This window comes from Eretmochelys imbricata, chromosome 15 (genome assembly GCF_965152235.1).
Source record: "Eretmochelys imbricata isolate rEreImb1 chromosome 15, rEreImb1.hap1, whole genome shotgun sequence".
NCBI lineage: Eukaryota > Metazoa > Chordata > Testudines > Cheloniidae > Eretmochelys > Eretmochelys imbricata.
Genome location: NC_135586.1, coordinates 1,666,243 through 1,679,201, shown reverse-complemented (window position 1 = coordinate 1,679,201; position 12,959 = coordinate 1,666,243). Strand labels below are relative to the sequence as shown.

Below are 12,959 nucleotides of genomic sequence, written 5' to 3'. Positions count from 1 at the left end.
TGGATATCAAGCAATGGAAGGGGTAAGTCAGGTTCAGAATCAGGAGTCAAACTTATAGACTCAACCTACTTTTGTGTAATCCTCTTGACAATCCCCTGCCAGAGCCCTCACGTTGACACTGGTAATGTGCATGTTAACAATGCAGTCTCATGGGGCAGTGCACCGTGGCACCTACAAACACACATTCTGGCAGCAAAAAGAGGAGTGTGTGACTGCAGGGTAACAACCCTGTAAGAGCAATCCCTACTTCACACTACCATCTCCCTGAGAACTAAAACGGCAGGTAAGGTGCAAGCCCAGAAAGTCAAAGGAGTACAGCTCTGAGTGCTCAGTGGCTCTGAAAATCAGACCTGTAGAGCATATCTAGGGTTCCCATAAGGCCATATCCTCACTAACCTTTTCTTTCCCATCACAGCTACCTGATGCAGCTTCATTGGTATGAGTGTTTGTGTAGACAAGGCACTAGCTTTAACAGCCATGTGCTCTAGACCTCCTCTGAGCCAGAGAGTGAAACTGACTAGAAACATAAAGGAAACTGACTAGCTTTTTTTTTTCTTGTTCACACTGAATGAAATGCAACAAGTGAAAATCAGGGCTGTCATCTTGCCAGCATTTGGAAGGTATCACCTGCAAATTGACTTTCATCTGCTCCTATTCAACACATTCCTCACCCAAGTTGGGAGGACAAGGAAGACCTGTGCTCTGGCCCCCATCCTGAGAGGAGTAAAGGTGGTGTGGGAACAATAGAAATAGAGAGATCACCAAGGGGAGTAGAAAATGGGGGTGGGGGAGAGGAAAAACAATGGGAGTTTTTAAAATAGAGAGGGACAATTAAAGCATTCAGCTAGAAGTGGAGACTAGGAAGGGCAGATGTGGGAATGGGATGGGAAGCAAGAGGGAGCGAGAGAGTGTTTGCTGTATACAGTGTTTTGAATTTATGATTTAATAGAGACCGTAGCTCTACCAACAATCTGAAGATGTGCCGTGCCATGCCATGCTTGGACTGGGGTGCTGGGGGTAAGACCTGCCTCTCTTGGGGGGTATAGGTCACTCGCCCCTTGAGGCTGGCAGGGATGCAGCATAAACAATTAAATCATAGAATCATAGAAGATTAGGATTGGAAGAGGCCTCAGAAGGTCATTTATCCAACCCCGTGCTCAAAGCAGGACCAACCCCAACTGTGAGAAGTGGGGGTTTTTTACCCACGAAAGCTTATGCCCAAATAAATCTGTTAGTCTTTAAGGTGCCACCAGATTCCTCGTTGTTTTTACCAACTATGAGAATTCTCTGTTGCCGTCCTCGAGGTGATGCTTGTATCACAGGTAAGGAAATTGCTATTTAAAATCAGGCTGTTAATATGAGCATCCCATAAAGCAGAAGCTTCCTCTGTCCCCTCTTTTGTACCCCTGAGCGAAAAGGGAATGTTTATCACGTGTGTCCAGGCTTTTAGTTTTTCCCCGAGCTTCTTGGTGGTTTTGCAGCATCCTTGTGCTGTAAACAGACTCCATGCCTGGAGGATTGAGCTCCTGCCCTAAAAGATTTGCATTTTATTCCCAGTACCTCTTCCCCTCCTCCTTTCAACCCTTAATCTCCAGAACATTGGGGAGGGTATGTAAATGGATTTGGTGGTCTCATTTCAATGCCACACGATTTTGCTGTGCCAGCAGAAATTCTGAATGTGGAGTTATTGGGTTAGCTGCTGTAAAATGGGTTTGGATGTGAGGGACATATTGTTTGCTTTAAAATCAAATAAAAAATCTGGAACTCCTGGGTAAAGGCAGATGCTCCGCAAAGCCCCAGCAAAGAGAGACAGGGAATGAATCTCCATGTTCTCTTTTCCTTATCTTGATGCATTTTAGCACTAGCTGCCTAATTGCCCTCTGTTTCTCCCTCTACATTTTCTTTGATGGCTCTAGTAGTATATTGTGGAGTCCATCTCCCCTCCCTTTCCTGCAAGAAGGAGATTATCATAATACTGCCTTGTAAATCAATTTTCTGTCTGCACTGACGAAAATGTAATTTGCTCTTAATCACTCGGCTTTGGCTGCACAATCTTATGTTACACATAGACAATTATTTATTCTTGCATCACTATGGGGAAATGGAATCGGTGTATGGAATGCTTTAGGAGGGCAGCAGGGAGAGCTTGCAGCTGATCCAGGGCCAAGCTTTCCAGGCAGGACGTGCTGGAGTTGTTGCTAACAGCTAAACTAGTACCAGCCAGAAGGCACTGGGAGGCAGTGATGGGGCGCCTCTCAGTTTTAGTTGCCGGACTTAGGGGTGCTATAGGGAATGGTGTCAGCTGTTCCCGTCCCAGCCTCTGGCTATGGGCAGCAGTGTAGGAACACTGACCATAGGGAGTACTGCAGTCTCCTACTTTTATGTAACTATGGTGCAGGGCAGGTAAGAGTGAAACTGGTGGTTCCCAGAATAGGGAGTGGGATTTCCCAGATACCAGATACCTGGTGCCTGTCTCTTTTGCAGCAGAAATGAAATGAAAACAAGCTTGGTTCAAGGAATCCCACTGCACCTCCCACTTACATAAGTCCTCTGGCCACCCAGCAGTGCTCAGTATGATGAGTCAGGCTTGTTTCCTCTCTGCAGAAGCTGAGGACAGAGCCTTCATTGGCTCTGACCTTCTTTTTACTTGAGTGGATGTGTCAGGCTTTGTCATGCCACTTGCAGTCTGGATGCAATTGCTATGTGCGACCCCAGAGTGAGTGTGCAGCTCTCTGGGCAGCCTGCAGCACGGTGGCTGTCAAAAGCAATAGGCAGGCTGAGTGGCGAAACACTGCCTGGGATCAGAGCTTCCCTGAGCTTATTCACCCGAGCATTTCTTGTTGATGCCAGAGGTGGGGGAGGGGAGCCAACCAAACGCAGCCCTTCTGGAATTTCTCCACAGTGGAAGGACAGTAATAAATATATTTACAAGCTCTTTAAAAAGTTTTCTGTTCAGGAGCAGGATGTCGTCAGTGACAGAAAGTAACAGTCTGCTCAGTCAAGAGCAAACTTAAATTCCTTCTGTGTTATTCACAGGACAGATTTTAATCAGATGTGAGAGGGCAGCTGGATGAGGGATCTGGGTTAGCCCCAGGGTCTGGTGGAAGCTACTCCCAATTTGAGAGAGCCTGCTGATGGATGTCAAGAGTTGTCCCCACACCTAGAGTAATAGGGGTGGAGCAACTTGCGCTGCTGTCTGGATTGCTGTCCCACAGTATTCCTGTCAGCAAGTTAAGGAAGTATGGGCTGGATGAATGCACTATAAGGTGGGTAGAAAGCTGGCTAGATTGTCGGGCTCAACGGGGAGTGATCAATGGCTCCATGTCTAGTTGGCAGCCGGTATCAAGTGGAGTGCCCCAGGGGTCGGTCCTGGGGCCGGTTTTGTTCAATATCTTCATAAATGATCTGGAGGATGGTGTGGATTGCACTCTCAGCAAATTTGCGGATGATACTAAACTGGGAGGAGTGGTAGATACGCCGGAGGGCAGGGATAGGATACAGAAGGACCTAGACAAATTGGAGGATTGGGCCAAAAGAAATCTGATGAGGTTCAATAAGGATAAGTGCAGGGTCCTGCACTTAGGATGGAAGAATCCCATGCACCGCTACAGACTAGGGACCGAATGGCTAGGCAGCAGTTCTGCGGAAAAGGACCTAGGGGTGACAGTGGATGAGAAGCTGGATATGAGTCAGCAGTGTGCCCTTGTTGCCAAGAAGGCCAATGGCATTTTGGGTTGTATAAGTAGGGGCATAGCGAGCAGATCGAGGGACGTGATCGTTCCCCTCTATTCGACATTGGTGAGGCCTCATCTGGAGTACTGTGTCCAGTTTTGGGCCCCACACTACAAGAAGGATGTGGATAAATTGGAGAGAGTCCAGCGAAGGGCAACAAAAATGATTAGGGGTCTAGAACACATGACTTATGAGGAGAGGCTGAGGGAGCTGGGATTGTTTAGCCTGCAGAAGAGAAGAATGAGGGGGGATTTGATAGCTGCTTTCAACTACCTGAAAGGGGGTTCCAAAGAGGATGGCTCTAGACTGTTCTCAATGGTAGCAGATGACAGAACGAGGAGTAATGGTCTCAAGTTGCAGTGGGGGAGGTTTAGATTGGATATTAGGAAAAACTTTTTCACTAAGAGGGTGGTGAAACACTGGAATGCGTTACCTAGGGAGGTGGTAGAATCTCCTTCCTTAGAGGTTTTTAAGGTCAGGCTTGACAAAGCCCTGGCTGGGATGATTTAACTGGGAATTGGTCCTGCTTCGAGCAGAGGGTTGGACTAGATGACCTTCAGGGGTCCCTTCCAACCCTGATATTCTATGATTCTATGATTCTTTCTTCTCCTTAGTGTGTGGATGGGACCAGCTGTCCCTGGGATAAGTAGCAGGCAATTCTTAACCAAGGAACTGACTGTTGCCTGGAAGAGGAGGAGTTGGCTATTTGAGCAAGCCCTGGCCCTGGGTGTTATTGGAAATGTTCCAGCAGAGGATGTTAAGCCCCTGCAGTCATTTCCCCTGCAATACAGGCTTTCTGAATGGAATTGGAGACGTCAGGAATTATTGAGTAAGGGACTAGGGGAGGCACACAGCGGAAGGGAGGGTGGTGTTTAAACTGTATTGTATGGTGATTCGGACCCAAGACCCCTATCTGAGCAAAATGCCAGTCCCAGGCACATCGGTAAATCCATCTGAGTTTAAACCACCTCCATTGAGCATTGGGTTCTGTCAGCTGCTTTGGTTCCTCCCCAACTCATTTACTGATTCAGCTGCTGTTTAGAAGGCAGCCATTGTACTACGGCACTTTTTTCTGTGTCTGTATTTAAGTATAGTGACTTCCTTATGGGGCCCTAGTGTTTCCTTTATCTTCCTGCTCAGGGTCTTGTTTCCAAAGAAGACTTGAGTAGTGGTTCTTGCCAGGGCTATTATTTTATAAATACCCTCTATGGCAGCATAAATAATCTGCTGCTGCTTGCCAGACAGGGATGAGACACATTTCCTGCCCTGCAAAGGAGAAAGTGCCCTCTGAGGTGCTGCATGTCCTCCACTCTTTCTGCCTTCAGTGGGAGTCAAGGATGCTCAGCTCTTTGCAGGATCCGGCCCTAAATAAGAGCAGGTGAGGGATTTGTTGAGGAGGAAGGTGTGCCTGGGTTTGAAGAAGGGGCCTACCAGCTGAGGCAGATGTGGCTCACAGCTATAGTAAGCAATTACAAGTGGGCTGACATTCAGAGGGGCTTGAGACCTGAAGCTTCAGTAGGAGATAGAAGAGCTCTGCCCCTCTTGGATCTGTGCATTGCGGAAGTGGTGGAGAAAGAGTACTTGACAGTCTCCACCTGAATACCCATTCCCCTAGTTTTGGAGTAGCAGGACTGAACTGCACTAAACTCCTTGCTTGGGATCAGCAAATAGTACGTAGTATTGGATTCTTCTCAGCATAGCCAATTGGACCCTGGCTTTGGGAGCACCATTATCAAGAGGAGAATGCACTAAACTATCCCCACACAATGCAAAAAACCCAGCATGGGCGGCAGCAGGTTCAAACACTGGCACCATGAGTCAGTTTGCCTGGCCTGCCGCCTTCTGAACTCCCTGTAGACCTTCACACCGGTCACACATTCAGCTTGCTGTCTGCTGTTCCTGCCTGTCATATTTAGTGATTGTGGAGCATTCCCACCAGACTTTCAGCAGAGAGCCTCCAAATTCTCCTGTAAACATGGAAAATGGTTCAAACTGTGGCGGATTTTAATTGTTTATCCCCATGGCTTGCAGCAAGGCAGCTCCTCGGACAGGGCTTCCAGCAGTCGGTGATCCAGGCTTGTAAACTATCTGCAGCCTAGTGAGCATACAGGGAGCTGCTCCTACTCCTGTTCACTCAGTGCAAAACTCCTAGTGACTTCACTGGAAGCAGGATCTGACCCATCGCAGGGCCCCGTTTTCTCCACGATATAACAAACCTAAGTGCTGCAGCAATGTTAATTATATTAATTACGTTAATTTATTCTGTTGCCATGCAGCACCCTTCTCTTCAGATGAGTTGTCAAAAAACACAGAGTGCACCTACTAGGTATCTACTAGGTCTGCCACTCCTCCCAGCCTGCTGCTCGCCTCCTGCATCGCCTACCCACTTATCATTGCTGGAGACCCCCTGCCTCATTTTTATATGGGTCTCCCACAGTATTCTTGCCAGCAAGTTAAAAAAGTATGGGTTGGATGAATGGACTATAAGGCGGATAGAAAGCAGGCTAGATTGTGGGGTTAACGGGTGGTGATCCATGGCTCAATGTCTAGTTGGCAGCCAGTATCAAGCAGAGTGCCCCAGGGGTTAGTCCTGGGGCCGGTTTTGTTCAACGTCTTTATCAATGATCTGGATGATGGGATTAACTTGCTCAGGGTGCAATTTGCAGATGACACTAAGCTGCAGGGAGAGGTAGATACGCTGGAGGGTAGGGATAGGGTCCAGAGGGAACTGGGGTTATTTAGTCTGCAGAAGAGAAGAGTGAGGGGGGATTTGATAGCAGCCTTCAACTACTGGAAGGGGGATTCCAAAGAGGATGGAGCTTGGCCATTATCAGTGGTGACAGATGACAGAATAAGGAGCAATGATCTCAAGTTACAGTGGGGGAGCTCTAGGTTGGATATTAGGAAACATTATTTCATCAGGAGGGTGATGAAGCACTGGAATGCATTACCTAGGGAGATGGTGGAATCTCCATCATTAGAGGTTTTTAAGGCCTGGCTTGACAAAGCCTTGGCTAGGATGATTTGGTTGGTGTTGGTCCTGCTTTGAGCAGGGGGTTGGACTGGATGATCTCCTGAGGTCTCTTCCAACCCTAATATTCTATGATTCTGTGATTCTATTACCCTTGGGAAAGGAGGGGGATTGAGCCAGGCTGGGATGACAATGGACACTTGAGGAATCAGAGAGGAGCCATTGAAGGTGGCTTCCCTTTTACGCCAAAGTGGGAGGGTGTCTCTAGATAGGGCCTCAGAAGTATCAGGCAGGGTAGGCCAAGCGAGTGGATCTAAAATCCATGCAGCTGTTCTAAAAGGCTGTTTGTAAATAGCAGCTTGGCACCGTCCCATTCCCAGCAACGCTGGCCACTCCTGACCAGACTCCAGCTCTGGCTCCTCCTACTCCCTGACTGCGAGACCTGAGCAGGCATCTTTACTGGCTCCCAAAAGAGCTCCTCCTCCTAAGCCCCAGCCATTTCCACTGCCAGGCTCCCAGGAACAGCACAGGGATATGCCCCACACATACCTCTTGCAGGGATGTCTAGCAATGGCTCGGGTGGGCTGGGCTGGGCTGGGCTGCAGTTCCCCAGCCAGCAGGCCAGTGGCTGAAGAGATGGGGACAAAAAAAATCTCCTCTTTCTGCGCAGCACAGTGGAAACTGGGGCTGATCATGCAGCTAATATCCCCAGCCAGGGAGGTGCTGCAAGGCCTAGACAATGGTGGGCTCCCCTGGTTCCAGCACAGTGGAGAAGTCTGCCGAATACTTAAGAACTTGCTAAAATACCAAAGTCCACATCCAGTTGCTTAGCTGTGGAATCCTAGAGTGCATGGGATCCCTGCCTGGGGTTGCATAGCAGTGTGTGGGGCAGGTCATGTGCTGATGTGGGAGAGGGAAGGCTATGCAGACTCATGGTCTCAACGTGGTAGCTTTGGTCTGAGGGATTCTTCCTCTGCCGCTCACAGAGTGGGGTGGCCTGGCGAGATTTTGGGCCCTGTAGTTGATGAGGTGAAGAAGGCCAAGCCGGGAGCATTCACCAGTTATCTGCATGGGAGAGAGTCGGTCTCATTGATGGACTCATCTTCTGAGATGTTCCTCTAATGGCACCTCATTTAAATGCTCTTCCTGTACCTCCTCCCTCCTGCTATCTTGGCTAGATGGAATCTTGGGTCCAGGATACTCTCTGGGCTGAGTGATGGGGAATTCCTGCCCCTCTCCTTCCTATGGCTGCTACAGCAGGTATCTCATTTTAGCTCCACAACTGATAACAGTGGCCAAGTGAGTCTAGACCCTACCCAAGTCTCACCAACCAGCTTCCGGGGGAATCCGGTTCCATCACCCAACTTAGAGGAACAGCCGTGATAAACTTCTGATCTAAGTAATTCTGAGCTACAGTGCTGACTGAAAACATCCCCCCATCTCAATGAATATGCCTCATACAAAGGTACATTAGAAGGTATCAGGTTTCAGAGTGGTAGCAGGGTTAGTCTGTATCAGCAAAAACAATGAGGAGTCCTTAGAAGGTGTGTTACTCAGAAGCCTCTTCTGAGGAAGATGCTCATGAGTCAACAGCTGGCCAGAATGTTTCAGGACCCTTGAGGTGTTTTCTTTGTCTGATCAGACTGCCAGTATTCTCATGCTGTAAGACTGTTCTCCGATGCGGAAAAGGTGAAGACTGTAAATGTTTGATCAGTGTCTGTAATCTGGAACAGCCTTTCTGTATCTGTGTGTGTGACCTGTCCTAGGGTCTTGGGATTGAGTGAGATGGAGGCGCCAGGCAGCAGGTTGTGGGGAGCAGATCTTGACTGCTGTCACTTGCCCCACAGGGAGGAGGGCACAGTGGCTTGTTGCCTAGTTCATCCCCAGCAGAGTCTGCCTGGCGGTGTAGTTAGTGGCAGCAGGCTTCCACACCTAAATATTCCCGAGTTGTTGTGTCTATTAATTCCATGAGCTTCAATTGAAATGCATTCCATCCATCCTCTCTGTAAACAGCTCTCTCCATTTTCATATGTATTTCAGTGGATAATATTTCTCTTTGTGGGATGACTCTTTATTTTGTTTAAAGATAGTGAGATAGTAAAGTCACACTGCCTTCCAAAAGATGGCAGCATAAACAGCCTTTCAAGAGGGCTGGCCCCATCGTAGTGTTCCCGTCTCCATGCTTGCAGACACCTCCCTATTTAAGTGCCAACTGATTGGCTGCTCAGTGGCCTCCATAAAATGGTTGGCGGGGCCTCAGTCCAGTTCCTAGCAGATGGGAGCCAGCGTCGCGAAAGCCATCCTGGTGGGAAGTCTCGAGGGACAATCTGAGGGCTAAATGTGTGAAATGTGGGTGTCCTTTGTGACTGTGGGGCCTTTTTCTGGTCCCTTGTCCATTCATGCATCCAGGCAGAGCTCCTCTGGGTGGTGTCCAGTGGCACCTTGGACTCCATGGGGCAGTTGGGCGATCTCTGAGGTTCTTTGCTCAGTGGCCCTTCAAATGCGTCCTTTTGACCCTGTGACCTGCACCCTCATTCCCATTTATTCATTTTTGATCTCCATGATCTGTTGAGGTCTGGGCCCCAGGGCCTTTTGTTGCCCTGGTGAGTACCACCCACCAATCCCAGTTATCAAATAGGCTGGCATGTTTAAATCTGCCCAGTGTGGGTGGGTGAGGAAATTCTTGTCCTGATCATGGCTGATGCCCTCTTCCATTGGGCTACCAGAAAGAGCTGCTTTCACTCAGGCAGAAACTTGTGTAAAAGGACTCCTCTGGATGTTCCCAGCCTGGGAAGGACAATGCTGTTTAGGACTTGATTAGATTTCCTGAAGTGCGGCCTGATCCTGAGGGGTTCTGAACACCAGCAGTACCAACGGACCTCACCGGTAGACACAGGCGCTCAATGCTTCTGTGTGTCAGGCCTCTGAACCTAAACTCATGTGGTATATTGCAGTCCCCCAGAATGTATTGAGATAGCATTGTGGAGGGCTGATGGGAAAGCAGGTCAAGCTCTTTCTTCAGCCTTTCTCTCAACTCTCTTGCAGCTCACCTTGCAGAGCACCAAGTCCCGCGTGGCCTTCTTCGAGGAGCTGTAGGAGGTGACCCAACCATCGTGCACTGCTGCTTCCAGCGAGCCAGCCACCTGCCAGCCAGAACCTCCTTCAGCAAGGCCATGTAGGCACATCCCAATGGCTGGGGATGGAGCCCCTCTACCTGCTGGCTGGGTGCATTCTGGGACATGATGCTGCTCCTGTGCAATGGACTTGGTCCGTCAGCAGTCCATGGATTTCAGCGTGATGTTCTCTAGTTTAGTCTATCCTAATCCCCCTTGTAGGTTTTTAACTAGCTACCCTCTTCTGCCATTTATAATGCAGAGCTGTGGTATCCCTTGCAGTCTTTTTAAGCAGCATTTGTATTTGGTCGTGACTGTCATGTGACCTCCTGGGAGATGGTTAGCAAGCGCGTGTGCCTTGGAAGGGGCCCCTTTCTCTTCCGGCCCTGCTTTAGGGAATGCCACAAATAATGTGCGCTCCTGCAGGCGGAGCTTTGGTGCCTTTGGCAGTTCGGGAGCCAGGGGGTGGGATGTGTGCTACTCTCGTCAGACCCCCCAGTACTTCTGCCTGACTTTCAGGGGGGCTGAGTACTGGTGGACTCCATTGGTGACACACACATTGGTGTAATGGAATGCTGTAAATTGGGGGTATAGCCTCACCTAGGAGAGCATGGTTAGGTCTGGTCTTCCCGCCTGTTAGAGGATCTAACAGACATAGAAGGGGTTCAGAGATACGCCGAGGGAATAGGTTTGGAACGACTTCTGTATGAGGAGAGATTGAAAAGACTCTAGCTGTTTACCTTGGAGAGTTGCCGCATAGAGGGGACATTACAAAGGTGTGCAAACTAATGTATGGGATGGAGAAGATAGATCTACCCTCTCTGGTATGACCTAAGAGCAAGGGTATAGTCAAGGAAACTGAAAAGTGGGCTATTCAGCACTGATCAAAGGAAATACTTTCCCACACAGTGTGCAATGAGCCTCTGGAAGTCCTTACTACAAGATTCTATTGACACCAAGAAATTTGTAGGATTAGGTCTTTGTCTGGATACAAAAACAGCCAGAAATCTAGCAGTGAACATTTAAAAAGTGAAGGGATATGAACCTTCATGCTTGTATCTAGAAGCTGACCTCTAAATAATGTAAATCAGGAGGGAATTTCCTCTGTGCCTTGGTCATCCCATAGCAACCTACTATAGCCTTCTTTTCACTTTCCTCTGAAGTATCTGGCACTGGCCACTGCTGGAGATGGGCGAGATGGGCCACGGGTCTGATCCACTATGTCAGTTCCTGTTCCTGGGAGCTGCACGCGCTCAGCCTCCCTGCACTTCACCTCCCTTGCTCCATTTTGACTCCTGCTAGAGTGGTAACCAGCACCCCATGAGCTGGGGCTCCACTGAGAGCAGTTCCAGTATCTCTTTGCTGCTGAGTCCCGTCAGCAATGTTCTCTCTAATTTTTGACAGGCCGTGTGCCCCAAAAATTTCTTCTGCGCACATTTTTGTGCGTGCGGTGTTTCGCTGTGTGCGTGGGGTTTAGGGTCTGTGTGCACGCGCACAGCTTAGAGGGAGCAGTGCTGTTGTGTGAGAATGGCAGGAGCAGCCTTGCTCTGGCTGGGGCAGAGTCTGTGGTTTCCGGTCCCTGAAGGAGCATGCTGTGAACACTCGTGCGTCCTCTGCCTGCCGTGAGACAGAGCCAAGCAACAGGGCTGAGGTACTAAAGCCGCCAAGGTGATGTTGGCTGCTAAGTGAAGTAGCTCTCTCCTAGCAAGGGACTCTAGACAGCTATGTCGAAGAAGTCAGTGGCATCCTCAGCTCTTGAAAGGGCCTAGGTCTGCTGCCTTGGGAGGAGAGGGATAGCTTCTGGCACATGCTTTGTCATCCCCCTGCCTCCTTTGCAAGTGCTAGCCCCTCTCCTGCCCTGCTTTGTATTCTCTGTTTGGGGGATGAGTGGGGAGAGGTGCTAGAAATCACTTACAATTTATCTTCTAGGTGTTGGAAGTAGGGGGCTGCTTAAAGAATTTGGTAAATTCATGGAGGATTGGTCCATCAATGGCCATTAGCCAAGATGGTTAGGGATTAAGCCCCATGCTGCGGGTGTCTGTAAGCCTCTGACTGCCAGATGCTGGGACTGGCCCATGGGATGGGCTCACTCAGTAGCTGTCCTGTACCATTCATTGCCTCTGAAGCCTGTGGTACAGGTCACTGTCAGACAGGACACTAGGCTAGATGGACCATTGGTCTGACCCCGTATGGCTGTTCTTATTTAAACAACACTAGCAATCGTGTCCTCGCTGTCCACTCTCAGCAATGCTGAGCAATCACTAATGGTCTGTCTTTAACCCACCCAATTCACTTGCCTTTATTTTACTTTTTTCAACAGCCTGGTTTAATCACAGAGAGCTGAATCTAGCCCTGTGGTGACTTCAGTCGAGTTATGGACAGGGTGGATTTGACCCAGAGTCAGCCCTTGGCTTGGTGTAGTACAGGTGTTCTCAAACTTTTGTACTGGTGACCCCTTTCACACAGCAAGACTCTGAGTGCGACCCCCCTTATAAATTAAAAACACTTTTTTAGATATTTAACACCATTATAAACGTTGGAGGCAAAGCGGGGTTTCGGGTGGAGGCTGACACTCGTGACCCCGCCATGTAATAACCTCACAACCCCCTGAGGGGTCCTGACCGTAGAACCCCTGGTATAGTATATCCTGGCTTTTATCAGATCACACCCGTGAATCCTTTTATTTAAAAGGTCCCTGATGTGCATTGAATCTCCTCCCACTTGGAAGTGTATGTGTCTGAAATTCAGATGGATAAAGCAGTTTTTTCCTTGGGATGGGGTCTGGGACAGAAAGGCCTTTTTTTTTCTACTCCCGTGGATTGTTATATTCTGAAGATACCATTGTTTTCTCATGTGTTTTAATAAAAATTGAAAGCGGTTGGAGGTGCAGTTGTCTTTTTTGGGATGGGTTAAAAAGAATAAAGAGCACTTTGTTATTGTAATATTACAGCATGTCATAAAGCAGGTTTAACAAGAGACATGATTGCATCATCTCCAGAGTATTAAATGCACCATAAAGGCATGTCCAGAACTGAGACACGACTGCGTCCCCTCTGCTGTATCACAGCACACCGGAACCCTGAGCATTGAGATATACCTGCCTCCCCTCTACTATATCCCAGTCCTGGGAATCCCCAGCACCG

At 48.9% G+C, this 12,959-nt stretch overlaps 1 protein-coding gene across 5 annotated transcripts in view; it reads left to right on the top strand.

Annotated features, from left to right (window-relative positions):
* Window positions 1-12,696, top strand: part of NF2 (NF2, moesin-ezrin-radixin like (MERLIN) tumor suppressor) — a 93,537-nt gene extending 80,841 nt beyond the window's left edge. For all 5 annotated transcript variants that reach the window (XM_077834650.1, XM_077834654.1, XM_077834649.1 and 2 more), the window contains one exon: window positions 9,749-12,696. In XM_077834650.1, the coding sequence (XP_077690776.1) occupies window positions 9,749-9,799 (51 nt within the window). In that variant the 3' untranslated portion in view covers window positions 9,800-12,696. The remainder of the gene's footprint in view (window positions 1-9,748) is intronic.
* Window positions 12,697-12,959: the final 263 nt, after the last annotated feature.